Consider the following 21,731-nt stretch of genomic DNA (forward strand, 5'->3'; position numbering starts at 1 on the left):
AACTATCTAACCACTCTTACTACTGTTTTGACCCACAAATAAAAATACACTGATATGTAATAATTGTTCTCTGGATTCATGCCACTAGTAGCTGTTTACACTTCTGCAAACTACTGCCTCTCTGGGTTTACCATGAGTATGATTCAGGCATGCATGCTTACAATTTAGAAGCAAATAAAACCTTTCTATTTCTTGTTTTTCAATTAATGTGATTGTTCTTTTTGTCCTCAGGTTTTGCATATAGGAATACAATGGTGATTGAATTGTGGGCTTTCTTCTCTTGAGAATAATGTCCATTTAATCCAGAAATGTTAACCCTATTCCAGGGCTGGATTTACAGTAAAATCCATTCAGGTTCTGTCTCAAAAAAAACCAAAAAAAAAAAAAAAACCCCAGCCTTTCTGAGTACAAAACTAGAAAGACTAATCAATGTTAACTCTGTAAACCTCTTCGCAAGGGCTGTAAAGCATTGTGAAGTGGTATATAAGTCTAAGTACTATTGCTAACTGCTACCTTGTCCATTGCTGGGCTATCACCAAAGCAAAGGTTATTTTGCAGATTCTTAATCTCTACAAGTAACCCCACCCCAAGGGTCAGCCCCTTCTCCTGATGGAGAAACTTACAGTATCAGGCTCTAGTCAATACCTGAAGATGACCACATTTCAATTTTGCTCTAAGTGTGACTGCAGGAAAGCACTGGAAACAAGCTATGTCTGTTCTGCATTATGTATACTATTTATTTTATGCTGGCTGCAAGCAATAAAATGTGCCTTCAACAATATCCTAACTACAAAGTGGTATCTGAACTTGATATTCTCTCTAGAAATGGTTCTATTGTAAAGATGCTTGCCATACTTTTAATTTTTTGTACCCACCAGGTTTATTGCCCCCTACTTTTTAAATTGAAATCAATTAAAATATAATAATAAACTAATAAAATAAAGGAAATAAATCTTCCCAAGGACTGGTGGCACACTCAAAGAATATACATCAGAAATTGGATGCTCCATCTGCTACACTGTTCTTTGCCGTTTTTCTGTGAAGTACCATTCTACTACATTTAAGATACAGTATTCACTCAGCATGTTCCTTATTTTGTGCTATTGGATGAAAATATGTATGACACTAAATATCAACTATTGGTGAATCCATCTTTTTTGTACTTTTATATGAAACTGAGTATCAACTTTAGAATCTGTTCTAAAAGAAAAATGGTGTCATTTAAGTAGTTTAGCCTGGTGCCTTCTTCTGACTAATTCAGTTTAATTCAATTAAAACAACAATTGAATTGGAATGCATGCCATACTTTTAATCTTTTGTACCCACCAGGTTTATTGCCCCCTACTTTTTAAATTAAAATCAATTAAAATATTATAATAAACTGCAAAGCAAAATACCTATTTTTAACAACATATGCATTTCCAACTATGACTTTTTCTATTATTGATAAAGAAAAATGAATGGTTGCAAACTAGTGCTTAATCAAAAGAGGAAAATTAAGACAGTGGTGGGTTCTGGATCCTGTTCCAACAGGTACGGTTGGAACGAGTCCAGCGGCGTCCAAATGGACGCGCGCAGCAAGCACCTGCATCTTAGCGCCTGATGCTCCAGCTGCTCTATGGAGTGTGGTGCAGGCGCTGTATGCGCTGTGTGCAGAAGCGCGAACCTTAAAAGGCAGGTAAGGAGCTCGGGCGGGCAGGCCCTCCGGAGCACAGGAACGGAACGGTATCCGGTGCTCTGGGTGGGCTCCGGTACACCCGTACCAGGGCGTACCACCTGCAACCCACCACTGGCCTAAGAGCTCTTTCAATAGAGAACACAATTTGGGTGTTACCACCTTGTTTTTGTTGTTCAGTGGTCCTTTCTCACACATTTTCAATTAATTCCAGCAGAATAATCTTACCTTTTTAATATGTTAAACAAATGTAGACTTCGTGGTATAAAGATATATCGTTCATTTCGGAGTATCCCAGACACAATTCTTTCAACAGCATACTCTGGATCTATAATAGGCAGCAAGTGAGACCATCTGATGGAATAAAACACCACCATTTTGAATTACATTTTTTTGTCATATTTCGTCTGTAATAATAGCAGTTGAAGCTTAAAGCAATCATCAATACGCTTGGAATCAGCACCAACCAACCAATATTGTCTCCCACTCTTTCTCAGTAACCCCAACATCTTCTCTTGTTCATGCCCTTTTTCTTATGTGTTTATGTGTAATACATATATTCACATACTATTACAATACAATAATTCAAATTACAATAATATAACTTACTACAATAAACACACACACACACACACACACACAGAGGGAGGGATATCTCACATTTGAATTAACAATGGATAAAATGTTCAGACAATCTGCGTTTAATTTTCCCTATTTCATCCTCAATTTGTCATCTGTATTTTACTCAGTTCTTCATATGCCTTCTTTATAAAAGGCTTTCAAGCAAGATAATTTATATAAATAAATCCCTTGGTTTAATTTTTCAACCTTTGTTAAAAATTGATTTTAGATCTGGTATTTTATCAATCCAGTAAATTCTTCCTTTAATATTTTAAGGCATTTATTATCATCTGTCTGTGTACTTTATATACCTCTCTACCTATCCATATTTCTCATTTGGCTTATACTGTTTTATCAGAATCTGGACTCTTTATTTTCTTAGGACAACATTTCCACTTTTTATAGGTAGTTTTCTTAATTTTAATGGGGTAATTTGCAAATATTCCATTAATAAGCATTCAGAAACCAAAACCAGTTTTTACCAATATAGGAAAATATTTATTGTTCAGGGTTGAAATAGCAAATATTATATACCACCTCAAAGTATTTTACAGCACACTCTAAGCAATTTACAGAGTCAGCATTTTGCTCCAACAATCTGGGTCCTCATTTTATTGATCTCAGAAGAATGGAAGACTGAGTCAACCTTGAGCCAGTCAGGATTGAACTGGAAGTGGGCAGGGTTAGCGTACAAATACTGCATTCTAACCACTATGCCACCACAGCTGAGAGGTCCTTGGTGCTCTCTGAGCTTGGTTGTTTTCTATAGACATTTCACTACTGAAACTAGGTAATATCGGTGCTAGAAAGGAGTGGGATTTGCTCTCTGTTTATATACCAGTAACTTGCCCTGTAAAGGTTGGTGTGTGTATGTGGAGTGGGGATAGTCTTGGAGCTTTTTTAGTTGGGCTGTTTACTGTTAACTTGCCTGGCTGTTCCTTGATTAGGGTATTGTTTACTTCTTGATTTTAATGGCCAGATTTTCTCTGCTGAAAGGTCTGGTAGGCTGAATAAAGCAGTGGAACTTGGAACAAAGGAAATCCTGATACCTTATGAACTTTGTCCTCCAATTCTGTCAATAAAGAGAAAGGATTTGATTTGTCCATTGAGCCAATCACCATATCGACTACATGATTCACAATTGAACATGCAATTTCTTTAACAAAGCATGTTCTTTTATTGGCTTTCCTTTTGGGGAAAGTACAAGATGGCTGAACCAGAACCAGTATTGAATACCTCATATTACTAAAAGTATTGTGAGCAGGACCTCATGACCAGGAGTTTCTCCAAAAGAATGTACTTCCATGTATGTGACTTCAACATACAACAGCAGATGTGTGGACTTCAACTGTAGAAATATCAGAAATGAATTCTGGTAGAGAAACTGGAGAAATTCATATACACAATTGTTACTAAGGTTGCAAAATGCTGTAGAAGACCAAGTTCCATTATATTTAAACCTGTCATCGCTATTTTTATTCAAACCTGTCATTATTTTATGTAATCATTTAAGGCCACATATGAAATGTAAACAACTCACTTTGATTCACAGCCTTCAAACATTCCAGTATTAACTAGATATGGACAGACAATTGTAGATTTAACACCATTCTTTTTCATTGCCAACATCTCTAAAGCTAGAGATTCAGCAAAACCCAGAACTGCAAATTTACTTGTACAGTAATCTGAAAAGTGAGAAAGAAATAGAATAATATGTGCATGAAGCAGAATAGTCTTCCTATAAAAATATTTTGGATATCAGATATAAGCATAACTAACTGAATAAAAATCAATAACAATTGGCATCTTTTGTTTGTACTTTCAGAGGTCTATTTTCTATGTTTACAACATTGCTGCTAAAGAGTCTGGGAATTTTGAGGGTAAAGAAGACAGTCTTTCGCTACCCTCCAGATGTGAGAAAATGCAACTTTCTTAATTAATATGCATATGTGTTATACTTAATAGCAACAGTAATTATTTGTTATTGGCTCCTGTCCCACATTTATGATAAAATGTTCTGTACTTAAAATATTATGAAATATGAAAGAAGGAATAATTAAATAAATGGACAACCATCATATTCACGGCATTTAATTCAATTACCGGACTATAAGACACTCCCCCGCCCCCAAAGTGGGGTGCAAATATTGTGTGTCTTATAGACCGAATGCGGCCCTGTTTTTGGCCTCCTGAAATCCACCCACCCTGCACGTCCCACTTTTGGCAAAAACGGGATGTGTGAAGGGTTTGGGAGGCATGCAGAGTGCTCCTGGAGACGAGAGGGCAAAAATGGGCATGTGGGGGCTTCAGGAGGCCAAAAAAACAGGACACGCAGAGGGTTTGAGAGGCCTGCAGAGTGTTCCTGGGGGCTGGGGAGAGCAAAAACTGGACCTGTTTTTGGCAAAAACGACACCCAGAGGGTTTGGAAGGCCTGAGTGTGGGTCAGGGAGGGCAAAAACTGGAGGCACGGAGGCTAAAAACTATTTTTTTCTTGTTCTTTGAAATCTAGGTGTGTCTTATACTCAGGTGCGTCTGAAAAATACGGTACTTGAAGTACATTGCCTTATCATTTTTTTTCAAAAATGTCTAATACTTCTATAAATCTGATTACCTTTCTTTCATATTTCTTTCTTTTTTTCCTACAGTCTTTTATTTCTTGTTCAAAGGAAACACTGACTTGTAACAAAAGTTGCTAACTCTTTGGCCTACCTAACTGTCAAATTAAACTATCTATTAAGATTAAAAGTTATTTTTCATCTGTTCTGCAGCACTTTTGCCATATACTAACCTGCCATTTTGTTGACACCGTAACAACCAGCTGCACTTGAAATAGTCACCACATGTCCGTGATTAGAAGCTACCATGGCTGGAACAAATGCTTTGACAGTCTATGAAGAAGAGGTAAAAACAAATACATTTCAAAATATGAATATATAAAAAATATTTAAAAAAAATTGAAAATTTTACTTCAAAAATGACCTGATCGGGGTAGATACAACAATATTTCAGAGTTTCTGAAAAGTCTTCCAGTCTTTTACTTCAGCTATCTTTCATTTTGGTCTGTTCTGGAATGTTAAAGCAATCTGGAGGTGACCAAGGATGGGTCTAAGTCAGGGGTGTCCAAACTTGGGAACTTTAAGACTTGTGGACTTCAACTCCCAGAATTCCCCAGCCAGCCATGCTGGCTGGGGAATTCTGGGAGTTGAAGTCCACAAGTCTTAAAGTTCCCAAGTTTGGACACCCCTGGTCTAAGTGGTGGTATCAATCTCTTTGAAAGAGGAAAGGGTACATTCTCTCAAGAGGTCACTACTAGATCCCTCTTTATGGGGATAATAATCACCTAGTCTCCAGACTTCTTTTTGTAGAAAATGTGGAAAAGATGATTGGATTTTAGCTACAAAGAGTATTAAGAGAAAACAGATTATCTGGACTTGTGTCAGTTGGATTGAGATACAGTATGGAGAAAGGGTTAATTGTGCTTGTTGATAATCTTTGTTGGGGACAGGATGTGTTATGGCACACCTCCATCCTTGGGCACTTGATCTCTCAGTGGCTTTCAATACCACTGACCATGTTATTCTTGTATCCTTCTAGACTAGCTATGGTAGATGGAAGTGGGAGGAACTGACTTTTACTGGTTGACTTCCTTCCTCAGATGTCAGTCTCAGTCAATGTTGGCAGAAAAAACCCAATGTGTGCACCTCATGACTATAACAAATTTAAATAATAACAGTATATGCAGGGCTATTACAATACAATACAATACAATACAATAGTAGAGTTGGAAGGGACCTTGGAGGTCTTCTAGTCCAACCCCCTGCCTAGGCAGGAAACCCTATACCGTTTCAGACAAATAGCTATCCATCATCTTCTTAAAGACTTCCAGTGTTGGGGCATTCACAACTTCTGGAGGCAAGCTGTTCCACTGATTAATTGTTCTCACTGTCAGGAAATTTCTCCTCAGTTCTAAGTTGCTTCTCTCCTTGATTAGTTTCCACCCATTGCTTCTTGTTCTACCCTCAGGTGCTTTGGAGAATAGTTTGACTCCCTCTTCTTTGTGGCAACCTCTGAGATATTGGAATAATGCTATCATGTCTCCCCTAGTCCTTCTTTCTCTTAAGCTAAACATACCCAGTTCCTGCAACCGTTCTTCATATGTTTTAGTCTCCAGTCCCCTAATCATCTTTGTTGCTCTTCTCTGCACTCTTTCTAGAGTCTCCACATCTTTTTTACATCGTGGCGACCAGAACTGAATGCAGTATTCCAAGTGTGGCCTTACCAAGGCATTATAAAGTGGTATTAACACTTCACGTGATCTTGATTCTATCCCTCTGTTGATGCAGCCTAGAACTGTGTTGGCTTTTTTGGCAGCTGCTGCACACTGCTGGCTCATATTTAAATGGTTGTCCACTAGGACTCCAAGATCCCTTTCACAGTTACTACTACTGAGTAAGGTATCACCTATACTGTACCTGTGCATTCCGTTTTTGTTGCCTAAATGTAGAACCTTACTCTTTTCACCATTGAATTTCATTTTATTAGATAGTGCCCAATGTTCAAGTTTGTCAAGATCCTTCTGTATCTTAAGCCTATCTTCTGGAGTGTTGGCTATTCCTGCCAGCTTGGTATCATCTGCAAATTTGATGAGTTCCCCATTTATTCCCTCATCCAAATCATTGATGAAGATGTTGAAGAGTACTGGGCCTAAAACAGAGCCTTGGGGTACTCCACTGCATACTTCCCTCCATGTAGATGCAGTTCCATTGAGAACTACACGTTGAGTGCGGTTGGTCAGCCAGTTACCAATCCATCTGGTGGTGAGGCTGTCTAACCCACATTCTTCTGCTTTATCTAGTAGTAGGTTATGGTCTACCTTATCAAAAGCCTTACTGAAGTCCAAGTAAACTATATCAACGGCATTCCTCTGGTCCACTAATTTTGTCACATTATCAAAGAATGCAATAAGATTAGTCTGGCATGATCTGTTTTTGACAAATCCATGTTGGCTTTTGGCTATTATTTATTGAAAGAACATTTATGTAAATACTAAGTACTATATTATAAGGCAACATGCTAGATTTTGCTGCAGCCACACTCCTGATATAATATAATACAGAATATATTCAGGAGAAATAAATGTTTATTCCACTATGTAAATAAATAATAATTTATGAGAGTCTACCATAGATTGAAAGTTATATTTCTTTACAATTACCCCAATTTAACATTGTCATTGGCATAATGAACATAATTGTAAGCCATTTTTAAAATTCTGCACATTTTACATTTCGCTAGGGCTGTTATATTTAGCAATGGTTTTAGTTTTCAATTATTTGTTATTTGTCTGTATTGTATTGTATTGTTTTGTACTGTATATTATGTATCATTTTATTTACAGTTATTTGTTTAAAGTGATATCATTTCTGGTTCTATAAATAAATATGTTCATTTATTTTACAAGAAATCTTCCCATCAGGACCAATGAAAAAAATATGCAAGAGGTTAGCCTTTTGCATTATAATACCCTTGTAAAATCTGAAATCTTGATAAATGCTAACACATCTAATCTAGTTCAATTCCAGAAGTTCAACAGTACTTTGTTGTTCGACAAGTAGTTGAAACTTGGAGCCAACTGCCAGTGAAGGTAGTGGATCAATTCTCAGTAACTGGATTTAAATATGATTGGGATAAACACATATCTATCACTTAACAAAAATAAAATAAAAATAATAAATTAAAAATAAAACAAACCTCTCAAAGGGCAGATTCGATGGACTACTGGCTTTTTCTGCTATACATTTATATGTTATTGCTGTGATATGTTCAAATTTAGTATTTCATATATACAGCTAACCACAGCTATGGTTCTTGGGTTGTTGTTTTTTTACCGACCACTAGAGGGCATCAATAGCAAAAATGCAGACTTTAAAACTGCATAGAATTGCCAGGAATAAAAGACTGAAGTCAAAGGTAGAAACAAAGAAAAACAACATTTTTGAATAGCTTTGCAATGGAGACAGAAGAATTTTTATTATTTCTTGATAAATACAATGTTTAGAGAGGCATGACTTAAAGGGTTTTAAAAACTTCTAGGGTTGAACCCGTGATTGCCAACAGCACTAACTGATAGTGTGAATCTTCGTCAAAATCAACATCAATATCTGTTTAAATAATTGGTAGAATTCCAGATTTTGGGTCTTTTTTCTTTCCAGAATTTGTTGGATACCGGCTTACATCTCATATCTGCCTGGCTAATAATCAAGACAGTTAGATAGTATCCTGCCCATTTTGTTTATGTTCACCCAAACTTTCAATTTGTTCCACTACAGTAAAACTTGGTTCAGCTTTCTATCACGTTTACAATAACTATAGTATTCTTCATTTCTTTTATAGCAGCACAAAAGCCATAAATGAATACCAATATTAGAACTGGGGAACTTTTTTTCATTATTTTCAGCTTCTCAAGTTGAGTGACAATAGTAGAGAAGGGTTAAGGGATGTGCTTTAGAGAAAATTGTAGAGCTTTTTTTTTTTTTAATGGAGAAACAAATTACTAAAAATATAATCTTTTGTTGATTGGGGACAGTGGGCTACAAGCCCTCTGCAGGTTGAAAATGATAAGGGGTTTATTAATGGTAAGGAGCTCACTATATGGCTGCATCTTAGAGATCACCATGTAGTCCTTTTGTGAAAGAACATGATCCCATTGTAGAATTACTGCTTTGAAATTATTGAATCGTCTTCTAAGAGAACCTTTGTGCAATTCTAATAGCTTCTTCAGTAGGACAGAAAAGTATTATGTGGTGGTAGAATTGATTGGGGGCTGAGGACGTTATGCATAGCTTTGAAATTGCTTATGAGAAACACGGTTTATAGTTATGATTTTCTTACAATCATGTTCATGTGGTCTCTCTTGCCCTTATCATCTTTCTTGGAATATGTTTTATTTGTTTGCTCTTTAGAAATTTGATCAGAAGCTAGTGAGAGAAGATATTCTACTGTGAAATCATTTCTCTTATTGATCAGCAGATGATGAGAAAAGACAAAGGACTTTCCATGGCAGTTCTGTAAGGCAATTTTTGCTAATAAAAAAAAACAATTCAAGTTAATACTGGATATACTTTCACAATTAATCAAAAATTTGTTACCCAGAAGTGTGCCATTGTGTTCACTTGAATACTCTTCTCTAGAAGCATATCTGGGGTGTCCAAAAACATCCTTCCTGTTATGATGCCAGCATTATTAATCAGGATACCAACATCACCAACTTCCTTTTTCACCTAGAACAGCCACAGAGCAGGCCCAAGTTAAAACAATTGTAGTAAACTTACATAATTCAAAAGAAAGCACAGCTACCAAAAATCTTCATATAGAGATTTTCATACGTTTGCATTAAACATGCAATCAGACATTACAGTACATTAAATGGAGTCTCATCCTTATTTCATCTGTCACTTATAGTCACACTTCACTGTTCAGTAAAGTAGACTTCTTTAAAGTTTCACAGAAGGGAAAAAATACTGGGGCAAGTTGCAAAATAAAACATTTTTTTCTCCGATTTAAATTTCACCTTCATTCCCTTCTATTCAATATGTCATTCAGCATTAAGGATCTGGTAAACTTAGGGGCTTCACTGCTGTTTGAAAAGACATCACTAAGAATTGAGATGCATGTGTTTTATGACAAAATGCTATCCCAGAAGTCTCCGTGAAAAAGACTGTTATCTGAATAAATCAAAGACCACAGGTAGTATTAAATGACATAATGGTGACATATACACACAAGTAATTTGGAATGCCATGTACTTTACTCAGATATTTCTGCATTTCAGCCAGCAGAATATTTCACTTCGTCATGTTGGCTAGAACTACTGGGGATTCTGGTTCAACATCTGGAGGACTACATATTATGCACTTAACAACTGGATTCATACATGTGAACCTATAATATGATTTTGATTTTACATGTTGTATAAACCCAGACAGAGTGCTTTATAAACCATAATCTATTGCCTAACATGCTGGGTCAATCCAGTTTTAGTTTAATGCAATATATGATTCCAGTGATTTACAGATGCCATATTAGCAGATGGAACAAATGTTTGATGGCTAAATAAAATACTTCATGTTGTAAGAAACCTATAACAATATATAATTACCTGGGCTGCCACTTGATAGACATCTTGCCTTTTGCTGCAATCACAAATGTAGTCATGTACTCTCACAGCCCCAATTTTACGTGCTAATCTAACTGTTTCTTTGATTCCTTCCAGATTAATATCCCAAAGAACTAAAGTAGCTCCAAGTCGAGCAAATTTTAAAGCCATCAGCCTTCCCATTCCACTTCCAGCTCCAGTTATAAGCACTATTTCACCAGCAACATTTTTCTTCCGTGCATAGATAAACGATAAGAAAAAATCCATCAGATAATATATACACAGAAAAATGGTTTTCAGTGTTTCCAGGAAGAAATTCATTTTGGAGACCACGTTTCAGATTACCTGTTGAATAAATTCAAAGATGAGTTAAATCCATTGCAAAACATTTATGTCTTGTTTTCACCTCCTTTCAGCTGGGATTCTTTTCTTATTCCTCAGGATCCTCCAGAGGGTAGATCAAAACTAATAGGGTTTATCGGTGAGAAAGAGGCATGTGTATATCATTCCTGTGGGCAGTGTGACTGATGAAGCTAAAGCAACAAAGTCCTCTAAATAATTTTTGACTATTTAACATTTTCAAAATCTTGTATGCATAGAGAAATTAAATAATGAGCAACATTTTTACGTTCTGATAAATGTATTACAGACAATTCAAAGTTCAACATGACTTCATAGAGAAACCTATATAGATATTATATGAACCTTATATTGTGACACGAAGTATCTCTGAAATTATAGAATATCACTGAACAGGAAAGTTATAAAATCATAATTGTTTACTTTCAAAAATGTCCACTCCTAAATACCATTCCCTTTTTATTTGCTTTCTTGGTTACTTCTGATTCTACCCACTTGGTCAAAATACTGGTTTCTCTTTTCTCCATTTGAATATATTTAATGATTAAGAAAGTTCAGGAAAAAATAAGTAAATAATCACTATTTAGGCATAAGTTGTGGGTTTGTGTTCAATGCAGTGGCTGTCAATGTCTTAATTCCAGTTTCTTCCCTTGAAACGGAACTGAACTGAACTGAACAAGTGTGTCTGAACTGAAAAGATTGAGAAAGTAATGGAGGTATATAGAATTTCCATTCCCAGGATACTTTTTGTTGTTGTAGAAAAGGAAGTCCTTGGGGAGTGAGGACATTATTTAAAGGATAAGAACAATATTCATGTAGGAGGGACTCAATTGTTAAATAACAAATCCATATCTTATCACACTGAAATATTCCTTTTGGGGAAGGAGACTGTGGGTCATTGGTTATGAAGTAATTATATTAATAGGGAAATGGAAAGCTTGTTTTGATTGTCTGGTGTCTTGATTGCCTAGGGCAGACCTGGTCATTTTATGGCCCACAGGCCACCTCTGGCCAATTGGCTGTCTTGTCTGAACCATGGCAACAGCAGGAGGGGGTAGTGATGTCAGAAAGGAGCAGTGATGGTGGCAGGTGGTGCTGTGATGGCCCTCCAAAACAGTCTGTTTCTCAAGTGGCCCCTTGGAAAAATTAATTTGCATAATGTGAAGGCATTGCTCTATATAAACTGCTGGACAGTAGTAGCCAGGAAATAGAAATTGTGGTCCATGGCATCATCATCAATAATAGCAAATGTAGTGACCTATCTAGGAAGCCAAATACTAGGAAGGTGAATTATTGAAGATTTTTCAGCCATAATCAGAGATTTCTTCCTTGAGCTTGATCATGGTGATACATGGACATAATCATATTTTCATCTTGGCAATAGAACAGAGGTGCTATACTGTTAATTTCACTCGCTTAAACTTCTCAATTCTATCTAAAACCTTGGGATATCTGTGTGGACAAGTATTAACCAAATCTTAGTTTTCACTCACATTATGTACAGAACACATTTACCGTATTTTTCGGAGTATAAGATGCACCTTTTTCCCTCAAAAAAGAGGGTGAAAATCTGGGTGCGTCTTATACACTGAATACAGCATTTTTTGCCTCCTGAAACCCCGTCCCTTCACTAAAATGGCCGTGCATAGCCTTTAGGAGGCTTATAGAATGCTTCTGGGGGCTGGGGAAGGCAGAAATGAGTGAAAAAGGGGCCAGTTTTTGCTCTCTCCCCCCCCCCCCACAGCACTCTACAAGCCTCCTAAAGGCTATTCATGCCCTTTTTTTTTGAAAAAAAAAACAGGCCTGTTTTCACGAAAAACAGGCCAATTTTGGGAGGTCTGAAGAGTGCAAAAACTTTTTTTAAAAAATTTGCCTTTTCAAAATATTGGTCCGTCTTATACTCCAAAAAATACCGTAAGTGCAGTTGCTGATGATACCTTAGAATCTCTTTAGAATACATTTTTTGAGGAAAATTATGCGCTTTTATTCAGTATATCTACAGCTTCCCTCCTGGCAGAATTCAGTCTCATTTATTGTAGTTAGAATATATCTGTATTATCTAAAATTCTGGCACATTATGAATAGCATAGATAATGCCTGCCTCCCCCACCAATTGGATGGAATGATAGAGATGGGGTTATGGAGTGCTACATTCTGATAAAAGCAATACCACCTTAGCATGCGAGACGTTTGAACAGATGATTATTAACTTACCTAGCTGAACTAGACTTATGATTATTATGGAGATGAAAATGGGACTTTGACTTCTAGTTTTCATGTAAATAGATACTTTAATTGTTATTGTTCAAGGAGAAATAAATTAGAACATTGTATCCATTTCCATTTGTCTTAAAATATGCAGACTTTAACTGAATGGAATTCTAGCAGTTTTCTCAGTTTATTTAATGAGAGGACTTTATAATATTTCTTCGGAAGAAAAGCTTTGCAGTGTTAATTTCAATGTATAGAAGATATCATTCCTTGTATATGGATTTATTTTAAAGCGGTCCTGGGACAAATCTCCCAAAGATTATCGCCGCCTTCCTACTGTCTCCTGCAGCCTCATGGCTCCTCAAAAGCACAGCAGAGGAGGAGGGGGCAGGGGTAACGGGGCTCAGCTCAGATGCTCCGAACAGAGGGGGGCGCCGCCACCGCTGCCACGGGAGGGAGCCAGTAGGAAGGTGGAGGAGGGCAGCAGGGGGAAAAAAGCCTCATGGGGGACGCGCCGCCGCCGCTGCCATGGGCAGGAGCTTTGGCAGCTTCACTTCTCACTTCTCGCGCGTCCCCCTCCACTCGGAGCATCTGAGCTGGGCAGCGCGTTACCCTGCTGCCCCCTCCTCCTCCGCCGTGCTTTTGAGAAGCCATGAGGCTTTTTTTTCCCCTGCTGCCCTCCGCCGCCTTCCTACTGTCTCCTGCAGCCTCATGGCTCCTCAAAAGCACAGCAGAGGAGGAGGGGGCAGGGGTAACGGGGCTCAGCTCAGATGCTCCGAACAGAGGGGGAGGCGCTGCCCATCTAGCGTTCTCCACCCCCAACCCCAAATCTCTCCGGATCTGCTTATTGCTATTTCTGCTATTGCGCCCAGCTACTGTATCTCTTTGGTGCATGACAGATCCGGGCGGATTGGGGGTGGGTGGGTGGAGAACGCTAGATTGGAAAGTTAATGTTTTAGATGAGCCACCGGCTGGAGGGCTGGGGCCATGCAAGAAGCCCGCTCAGGGAGGGAAGGAGGGGAGGAGGGAGTGAGGATAGGAGGAGGGAGTGAGGAAGTTGGGAGTGGAGAACGCTAGATGGGACACAATCAAACTTGATTCAAAGGCTTTGCCTACTGAGATCGGTGCGCTGCCATCCAAAATGCTATTACTACGATCTCTGCCGCCTGGAACCGCCCGGGAAGCGGCAGGTAAAGTGGGCGCTGCAGCGATCGTGGTACCAGCATTTTGGATGGCAGCGCACTGATCTCAGTAGGCAAAGCCTTTGAATCAAGTTTGATTGTGTCCCATCTAGCGTTCTCCACCCGCAACCCCAAATCTCTCCGGATCTGCTTATTGCTATTGCTGCTATTGCCCCGCTACTGTATCTCTTTGCTGCATGACAGATCCGGGCGGATTGGGGGTGGGTGGGTGGAGAACGCTAGATTGGAAAGTTAAAGGTTTTAGATGAGCCACCGGCTGGAGGGCTGGGGCCATGCAAGAAGCCCGCTCAGGCAGGGAAGGAGGGAAGGAGGGGAGGAGGGAGTGAGGATAGACAAGTAAGAGGGAAAGAGGAAAGAAAGCATGAGGGCAGAAGGGAGGTGGAAGGAAGGAAAGAAAAGCAGACACGCTGGAGGGAAAGAGGAAAGAAGGCAAGCAGGCAGGAAGGAGGCAGAAGGAAGGAGGGAAGGATGGAACTGGAAGGGAGGCAGGGAAGGAGGGAGGGAGAAAGGAAGGATAGGAGGATAGGGAAAGAGGAAAGAAGGCAGGCAGGCAGAAGGGAGGGAGGTGCAAGGAAGGAAGGAAGCACAGATAAGCAGGAGGGAAAGAAGGCAGGCAGGAGGAAAGAGGAAGGAGGGAACTGGAAGGGAGGCAGGAAGGAAGGGAAGGAGGAAGGGAGGGTGGAAGGAAGGATAGACAAGTAAGAGGGAAAGCGGAAAGAAAGCATCTGAATGTACTAAACACAAGTCTTCAGGGAAAAGATGGATACATTGTGAAAACTCAGCTGTCAGTTGATCTTAATGTTATGAAATGAAAAGTATGCCATTTGCAATTAACTTGGCATAAAATAATTCATTTGCATTTAATTGTTATTGTTCAAAGAATGTTCAGAAAAATGTTCGGCCCTCCAGCATGTTCACTTCATCCAATCTGGCCCTCTTTGAAAAAAGTTTGGACACCCCTGTGTTACATGGTTGACATAAAATTGTTCTTAAACTGCTGTTAACTTTATACAGTTGATATAAAATATTTTACTATAGTATTTGGTTCAGAATCTTTTTTTTCTAGATTTTCCTCCTTTAAAATTGGGTGCGTCTTTTATTCCGGAGCGTCTTATAGGGCGAAAAATACGGTATTTACTAGGGACTGATAAATTACAGGGACTCATCAACACTGACTCAATGACACAAAATAAATAATTAAACTATCCACAGCTTATAGTAAGAAACAAAAAGGGTCAAGATAGGTGCTATAATGGGGCACCCAAAGCTCTACCTTTTGTTCATGGACATTGCAAAGGCAAGCAGAACTTTTGACTGCAATATCGCTGCCATCACCTAGCTGCAAATGCCATACCATTACCATACCTTGCTTTGCAGACAGATATCCTTGTTATTTGCATGTCAATTTTTTTTACATACAATTCTTTATTAAGGGTTAAGAATAGCTTTATTATATCCTGGCTTAAATCCTATTGAATTTAGTAGGAATACTGAGCAAACTGAGTAAAGGGATTTATATAGTCTTACTCTGCCCATGATTTATTGTATTTCTATCCATCCTTCTAAAGATATTAAATTCTGTAGATATTTCTGTTTGATGTTTGCCTTCTTTATGCCTGCCAAATAATAAAACTGGCTAAGTTACAACAGAAAGAAGTTAGTTATAAACCCTTTTTCACACTTATGGCCAGTGGTGTGTTGCTACCAGCATTACTACCAGTTTGCTAGTGCGCAATGGAATGAAAATTACTGAGAAGAAAGGAAAACAGCTGAGGAGCGGCAATTCAAGCTGCCAGACTGGATCAGCTGAGCTTCAGAAGCTGGAATAAAGGTAAATATAACCCACTTTTTTAAAAAAACAGAGAACCAGTTCACTCTCTGTTTGAAGCTAGCATTACTGGTTTGGAAGAACCGTTTCGAATCGGTAAGAACCCACCACTGCTTATGACCATTTTAGCATCCCCGTGGTCAACAATCAAGCTTGGCAACTGATTCATATTTATGATGGTTGCAGTGTCCTGGAGTCATGTGATGCCCCCTTTTTTTGACTTTCTGACAAGCAAAGTCAATGGGGAAGCCAGATTCACTTAACAACCATATTACTAATTTAACAACTGCAGTGACTCATTTAACAAATATGCCAACAAGAGTCGTAAAATGGAACAAAACTCACTTAACAAATTTCTCACTTAGCAGCAGAAACTTTGGGCCTAATTGTGGTTGTATGTTGAGAATTGTAACCTGTACAGAATTGTAAAATCACCAGCCTTCAATTAACTACAGATTTTTTTTTATTACTATAGACAATCTATACTAGTAGTCCTCAAATTAAAACTGAACCTGCCAATTCTGGTTGTTAATTTGTGACAGTCATAAAGTGTGTCATCATGTGACTGACTCAAATTCCTGACCTTTTTTGTAGTGGTCATTAAGCGAATGCCATGGTTATTAAGTGAATCATTTCTTTGCTATGGGGCATTCTTGCATATCAATTTAAGTTTAGAACCTCCTTTTGAGCTGAGAGTTATGTTGAAAGACTCCTTGTTTTTAACATGTCTGTTTCCATCTTCAATGTTTTTTACAGATATTGTAATACTGCTTATTGTTTCTTCTAACTGTGCTCTTAAATTGACAAACTCATGAGAATATTATCTTTGTTGGCTTGATTTCTCTTCTCTCGAGTATCTCCACAGTTTGTTCTAACATCCTATTTGTTTTCTTCCTTTTCTTCATTTTTGGCAAACTTCTTTTACATTCTTCCTTAATAATTTCTTTTGAGTTATTATTCATAATTCATCTGTCTCTATCAACAAGGTGATTCTTGGTATTGTCCCTTGAAAATGATGGATATATGTTCCAGATCACATACAAATTGCCTGGCTTTCTTCTTCTTTAGCCTAACTCGGAACAATTCATGTCAGCCTTCCCAGCTAAACCACATGGGAAACATGACTAGATGAACTAGTTCTACTTTATTGTAAGAATCTTGCAAGTCTAAAAGTATTCATTTACTACCACTACTTTAAATTGCTTGATACATTAGGGTGGCTCCTTCCTAAAGCTTCTTTCTCTGACCATTAAGCCACTCGGAATGCCTGCCTCTTCAATCCATTTTATTTCTATATATTCGACCTGGTGATGTTCATATGTAGACGTGTTGCCTTGATTGTTGAAGATAATTCAGCACTTTCATTAGTTTTATGCATCTTTAATTACAAGACTCAGTGGTAAACTTGTGAACAAATATTGTTAAATATAATTTCTAGTGGTTCTGTTAAGAGAGAGAGACAGACAGAGAGAGACAGAGAGAGAACTTTTCTAGACTGTCAACAGATAAGCTACAGCTAATATTTACTACATTTCAGCTCAATAGCCAGTTTTGTACTCAGATCACACAACACCTTCTTTCATCAGTTTAAGAACATTGTCTAATACTTCCCAGATAAATCCAGTTTCTGAAATCACAACAGTACAATATATGAAACTGCTCAAAACAGGAAATCTTGACTTTGGGATTTACTGATTTGTTTGTTGTTATAAAAATGTCAAGAATCCTATCCAGTTAAGTGTGACTCTAGAACAGTGATGGCAAACCTATGGCACACGTGCCACAGGTGGCACACGGAGCCATTTGTCAGGGCACGCGAGGCACTGACTTTCAGCTGGCCAGCGCGCATGCATGCACTGGCCAGCTGAGTTCACCGTTTTTAAAAGCCATTTTTTCGCCCTCCCCAGGCTCTAGAGGCTTTATAGGAGCCTGGGGAGGGTGAGAAGAGCCTCCCCCCCCCCACGGAGGCCCTCCGGAGGCTTCAGGGACAGTCCGGAGGCTTCCCTGAAGCCTTCAGAACTCTTAAAATGACCCTCTGAGCAAACCAGAAATGACTTCTGGTTTGCTCAGAGGGTCGTTTTAAGCGTTCTGAAGGCTTCAGGGACCGTCCGGACAGTCCCTGAAGCCTCCAAAGGGTCTCTGGGGGGGCGGGGAGGCTTTTTTCACCCTCCCCAGGCTCCTATAAAGCCTCTGGAGCCTGGGGAGGGTAAAAAAGCATGTAAAAATGGGGTGGTCACGCCTGTTGTGCGCGCATGCACACTGGGGGTGTGTGTGTTGCACATTGCATTATGGGTGCGGCATGCCCGCACACGACCCCCCTGCGCTCCCCCCATTTGTGGCACGCGAGCCAAAAAAGGTTCGCCATCGCTGCTCTAGAAGATGGTGCTTATCTACGTTCCTTAGCTGAGGGAGTCAATGTTTTCCGAAGACAATTTCCGTGGTCATGTGGCCAGCCTAGTTATACTCCAAAGGTGCACGGAACGCAGTTACCTTCCCACTTAAGTGGTACCTATTCATCCACTCGCTTTTGCAGGCTTTCAAACTGCTTAATGGGCATGAGCTGGGGCAAGTAAAGGGAGTTCACCACTCGATCACCTCCATATATAAAAGTGAAAAGACAAGGCTATAATTTTACTTGGTATTTTACAAAACTGAAAAAAATGGACCTGAAAGCTTTCTCCCCCCCCCCATCCTACACTTCTTTCTCTTTCTTTTCATTTTCCATATCCCCACTGCCTTTATTTTCATATGTATTGTATATTATGACAGTTTTAATACAAACAATACAATATACTAAATATACAATATACACTGCATATGCAGTTTGGTGGGAGGTAGTCATGCTGCCTGATTAGAGGATGATGGTTTTTAAGTGGGAGCAGAGATATGTTTGTATTTTTTTTCCAATATGTTGAATAGGTTTGGTTTGTTACCCATCTGATGTTACACTGTATAAAAAGGAAGGGCCTTATACACCCTTTAATTAAAATAAATCAACAGCCCAACACATGGATTAGGCAAAAAGTTTAACATTGCCTATGCTAATTTCAACAAGATGTGGGCCTGACCATACGTAACTTGTGCAAAAACGAGAGGAAATTCCCTCTCAATAAAAAGGAACTGCTCTTGTATTCAGGCCACGTAACTCTGAACTTTGGATTAAAGGAAGCAGTTGACAAAGATTAACAGGACGAATCCGCAGATAGCAGCCGTTTCTATTCTTCCACCACCCTGTGTGTGCGCGCACACACGAAGTGAAATCTATTCGACAGCGTCTCTAGGGTCCTAGCCCTGAGCGTGAAACAACCACAATCCTCCGCGCCCCAGACCCACGCCGTAGAAGCTTTCCAGCTAGTTATCGGCCCCGCGCATCGACTTACTCAGCTGCTTTACTCCTCCCGGTTCGAGACCTCGCTAAAGAGGAAAAGCTTACACCCGTACTGCGAACAAGAAGGCCGCTACGAAGCAGTCCCGCCGGCGCAGATGTCTCTAGATGGCGGTCCAGAAGAAGACCCGCCCATCCACCCCAAAGGCGGTCCTACCACCTGCGCTACGTTCGGACGGCTGCTTAGTCTAATTGTATTCTAATCTGCAGTTCCAGGAGCGAGTTTACCTTCCCCACTGTTCAGCCAATACTGTGGAAAGGAGAAGTTGACGGACAGGGGTCGGTTTCTCCAGGGGAAGCAGGAAATTCTCCTCCACCGTTCAGCACAGTTATCCCAACTTCGCTGCCGAGAGGGCGGGGGGACGGACTAGAAAACCGAACGCCCCTTGGCACCGCGGTGGATGGCGTTAACCCACTTAAGCATCCCTTAAAGAGGGGGAATTGGATCCCTGTCAGCTCTGGGCGCAGTAGTTATTAGTTCTTTCCGCCCTTAAGCGAGCCAGGGTTTAATAATCTTCACTTGAAACTGAAAAAACCGGCATATTCTGTTTCGATCAGGTGAATGTGCTTGAGGCAGTTTACTCGGGCCGCCGCCTTTTGGCACTTTTTCATTGTTGATCATGAGATCCGGTGGAGGAAGGACGGTCGTCTCGGGAAACAAGAAAGACACGCTAAGAAGTGAGAAGCAGGAGTGTGGCCGGGGAAAGACAGTTCGTGAAACTAATCCCCACTATCCCACCTCAAAAATTTGAAAGCATGGGTTTTTAAAAATTTGCCTCATTATAACAGCGATACAACCTAGCAGTTTATGATCATTTGGAATTCAATTAGACTAATTAAACTCTTCCCAAACTTGCGTTATTAAACTGAATTATGTGCCATGTGACGAAGTTAGTGAAAATGCGGAATGAATTTCAAAAAAAGCCAAGTATTGTAAGTCATGAAGGAGTGTGTGTGTGTGTGTGTTAGCAAAGACGAAGATTGATTTTAGGTGATGCAACTCAACAGTTAAGCCAAATTATACCAAAAAATTGGAGAAGGTGGGGCTGTCAAAATGTGAAGTTTCAATTTATCTTCAGCAAGCTTGACATTATTGAATTAGATTATGTAAATAGAATAATACTATTTACATAATCTAATCACTTGTGCAATTTCTTCTTGGAGCTTGTGAAATAGAAGTATTGTTTTCTCCAAGCACCAGAAAGCTACTTATTGCTGTACGCTGTGTAATATTTGTTTTAGCACACATTGCAGATTTCCCCCCCTAATGCACTCAATATAAAACAATAAGCTTTATAACTCATTAGTAAATGTATAAGTTAAGCATCTCTGTAAAAAGCTGCCTGATTAGTTAAAGCAAGGTAACATCTTGGAATATGAATATATTGGTTAAACCACTCTCTTGGGAAGAACAGTACCCTCTCTTTGGGGGGTTAAAAGGAGAAATCATTATTAAAATATGGATGACAAGTCACACATATCTTAGACAAATTTCCATTCAGTACTTTTTCCATATTACATAATCGTACAACTTAAGAAAAATGTAATCAATAATCCTGATCATCTGCCTACTATCCAAAGGTCAAATCAAGTAATTAATATGGTCTAAAGGCTGAGAACTAGCAATTTTCAAGCCATAAATAATTATTATGAAAACATGAAACAAATATTTCAAACTCTTGATAGCCAAAAAAAAAAGAATACCTAAAAGTTGTTTATTCAAAATGGCAAAAGGAAAGGATTTAAGACTCAAAATGTGGAGCTGACATTGATACACAAACACATACTCAAGACTTGACTTTTTTAGTAGCTAGCTTTCTACATATATAGCAATAATATATGCATACAGCAATAATACACACATTGTGATATACCTATGTAGCTATTAGATAGTTATGGAACATGGAGTAGTATTTCTAGAGAGTTAAGACATATTGCTCTAAGAATTCATATAAATTCTTATACCTAATACTATTCCCTTGATATAATATAAAGGTTAGAACATTGGTTATAATGTTAATAATAATAATATGATGTCATAAATGTTATAATATAAATATAATGTAATATAATAATATAAAGTTATAATCTTGTCCAACTCTGTCCAATTTACAAGGTTCAATTATTGTACTATTCCCAACTGATGGCCATTCATCCTGTATAAATACTCCCAGAGATAGAGAGTCCATCAATTTCTGACTCATTATTTTACATTATTGAAAAGCTCTTATCTTTTGTGGGTTTTTTCCTGAAGGATAATTGAAATATTTCTCTAAAACTACTGTTTCTTGTCC

General features: G+C 38.8%; 2 protein-coding genes across 5 annotated transcripts in view; one reads left to right on the forward strand and one right to left on the reverse strand.

Moving 5' to 3' along the window:
- The window catches only part of CHCHD7 (coiled-coil-helix-coiled-coil-helix domain containing 7), a 24,853-nt gene extending 15,417 nt beyond the window's left edge, over nucleotides 1–9,436 (forward strand). The window contains exons 6-8 of one of the 3 annotated variants that reach the window (XR_014175382.1): nucleotides 4,122–4,209; nucleotides 5,065–5,197; nucleotides 9,259–9,423. The gene's annotated coding sequence lies outside the window, so the exon portion shown is untranslated. Of the gene's footprint in view, nucleotides 1–4,121; nucleotides 5,198–9,258 lie in introns of all 3 variants that reach the window. The other 2 variants (XR_014175381.1, XR_014175383.1) reach the window with 2 other exon arrangements.
- The window catches only part of SDR16C5 (short chain dehydrogenase/reductase family 16C member 5), a 22,169-nt gene extending 2,338 nt beyond the window's left edge, over nucleotides 1–19,831 (reverse strand). Inside the window, exons 1-6 of one of the 2 annotated variants that reach the window (XM_081953011.1) lie at nucleotides 19,666–19,831; nucleotides 10,455–10,796; nucleotides 9,445–9,576; nucleotides 5,085–5,184; nucleotides 3,837–3,981; nucleotides 1,904–2,029 (exon numbers count right to left, since the gene is read on the reverse strand). In XM_081953011.1, the coding sequence (XP_081809137.1) occupies nucleotides 1,904–2,029; nucleotides 3,837–3,981; nucleotides 5,085–5,184; nucleotides 9,445–9,576; nucleotides 10,455–10,772 (821 nt within the window). In that variant the 5' untranslated portion in view covers nucleotides 10,773–10,796; nucleotides 19,666–19,831. Of the gene's footprint in view, nucleotides 1–1,903; nucleotides 2,030–3,836; nucleotides 3,982–5,084; nucleotides 5,185–9,444; nucleotides 9,577–10,454; nucleotides 10,797–19,432; nucleotides 19,636–19,665 lie in introns of those variants that run through there. The other variant, XM_081953010.1, reaches the window with a different exon arrangement.
- Between the last annotated feature and the right edge of the window lie 1,900 nt (nucleotides 19,832–21,731).

Source organism: Natrix helvetica (genome assembly GCF_964273705.1).
Source record: "Natrix helvetica genome assembly, chromosome: 4".
Lineage (NCBI taxonomy): Eukaryota > Metazoa > Chordata > Lepidosauria > Squamata > Natricidae > Natrix > Natrix helvetica.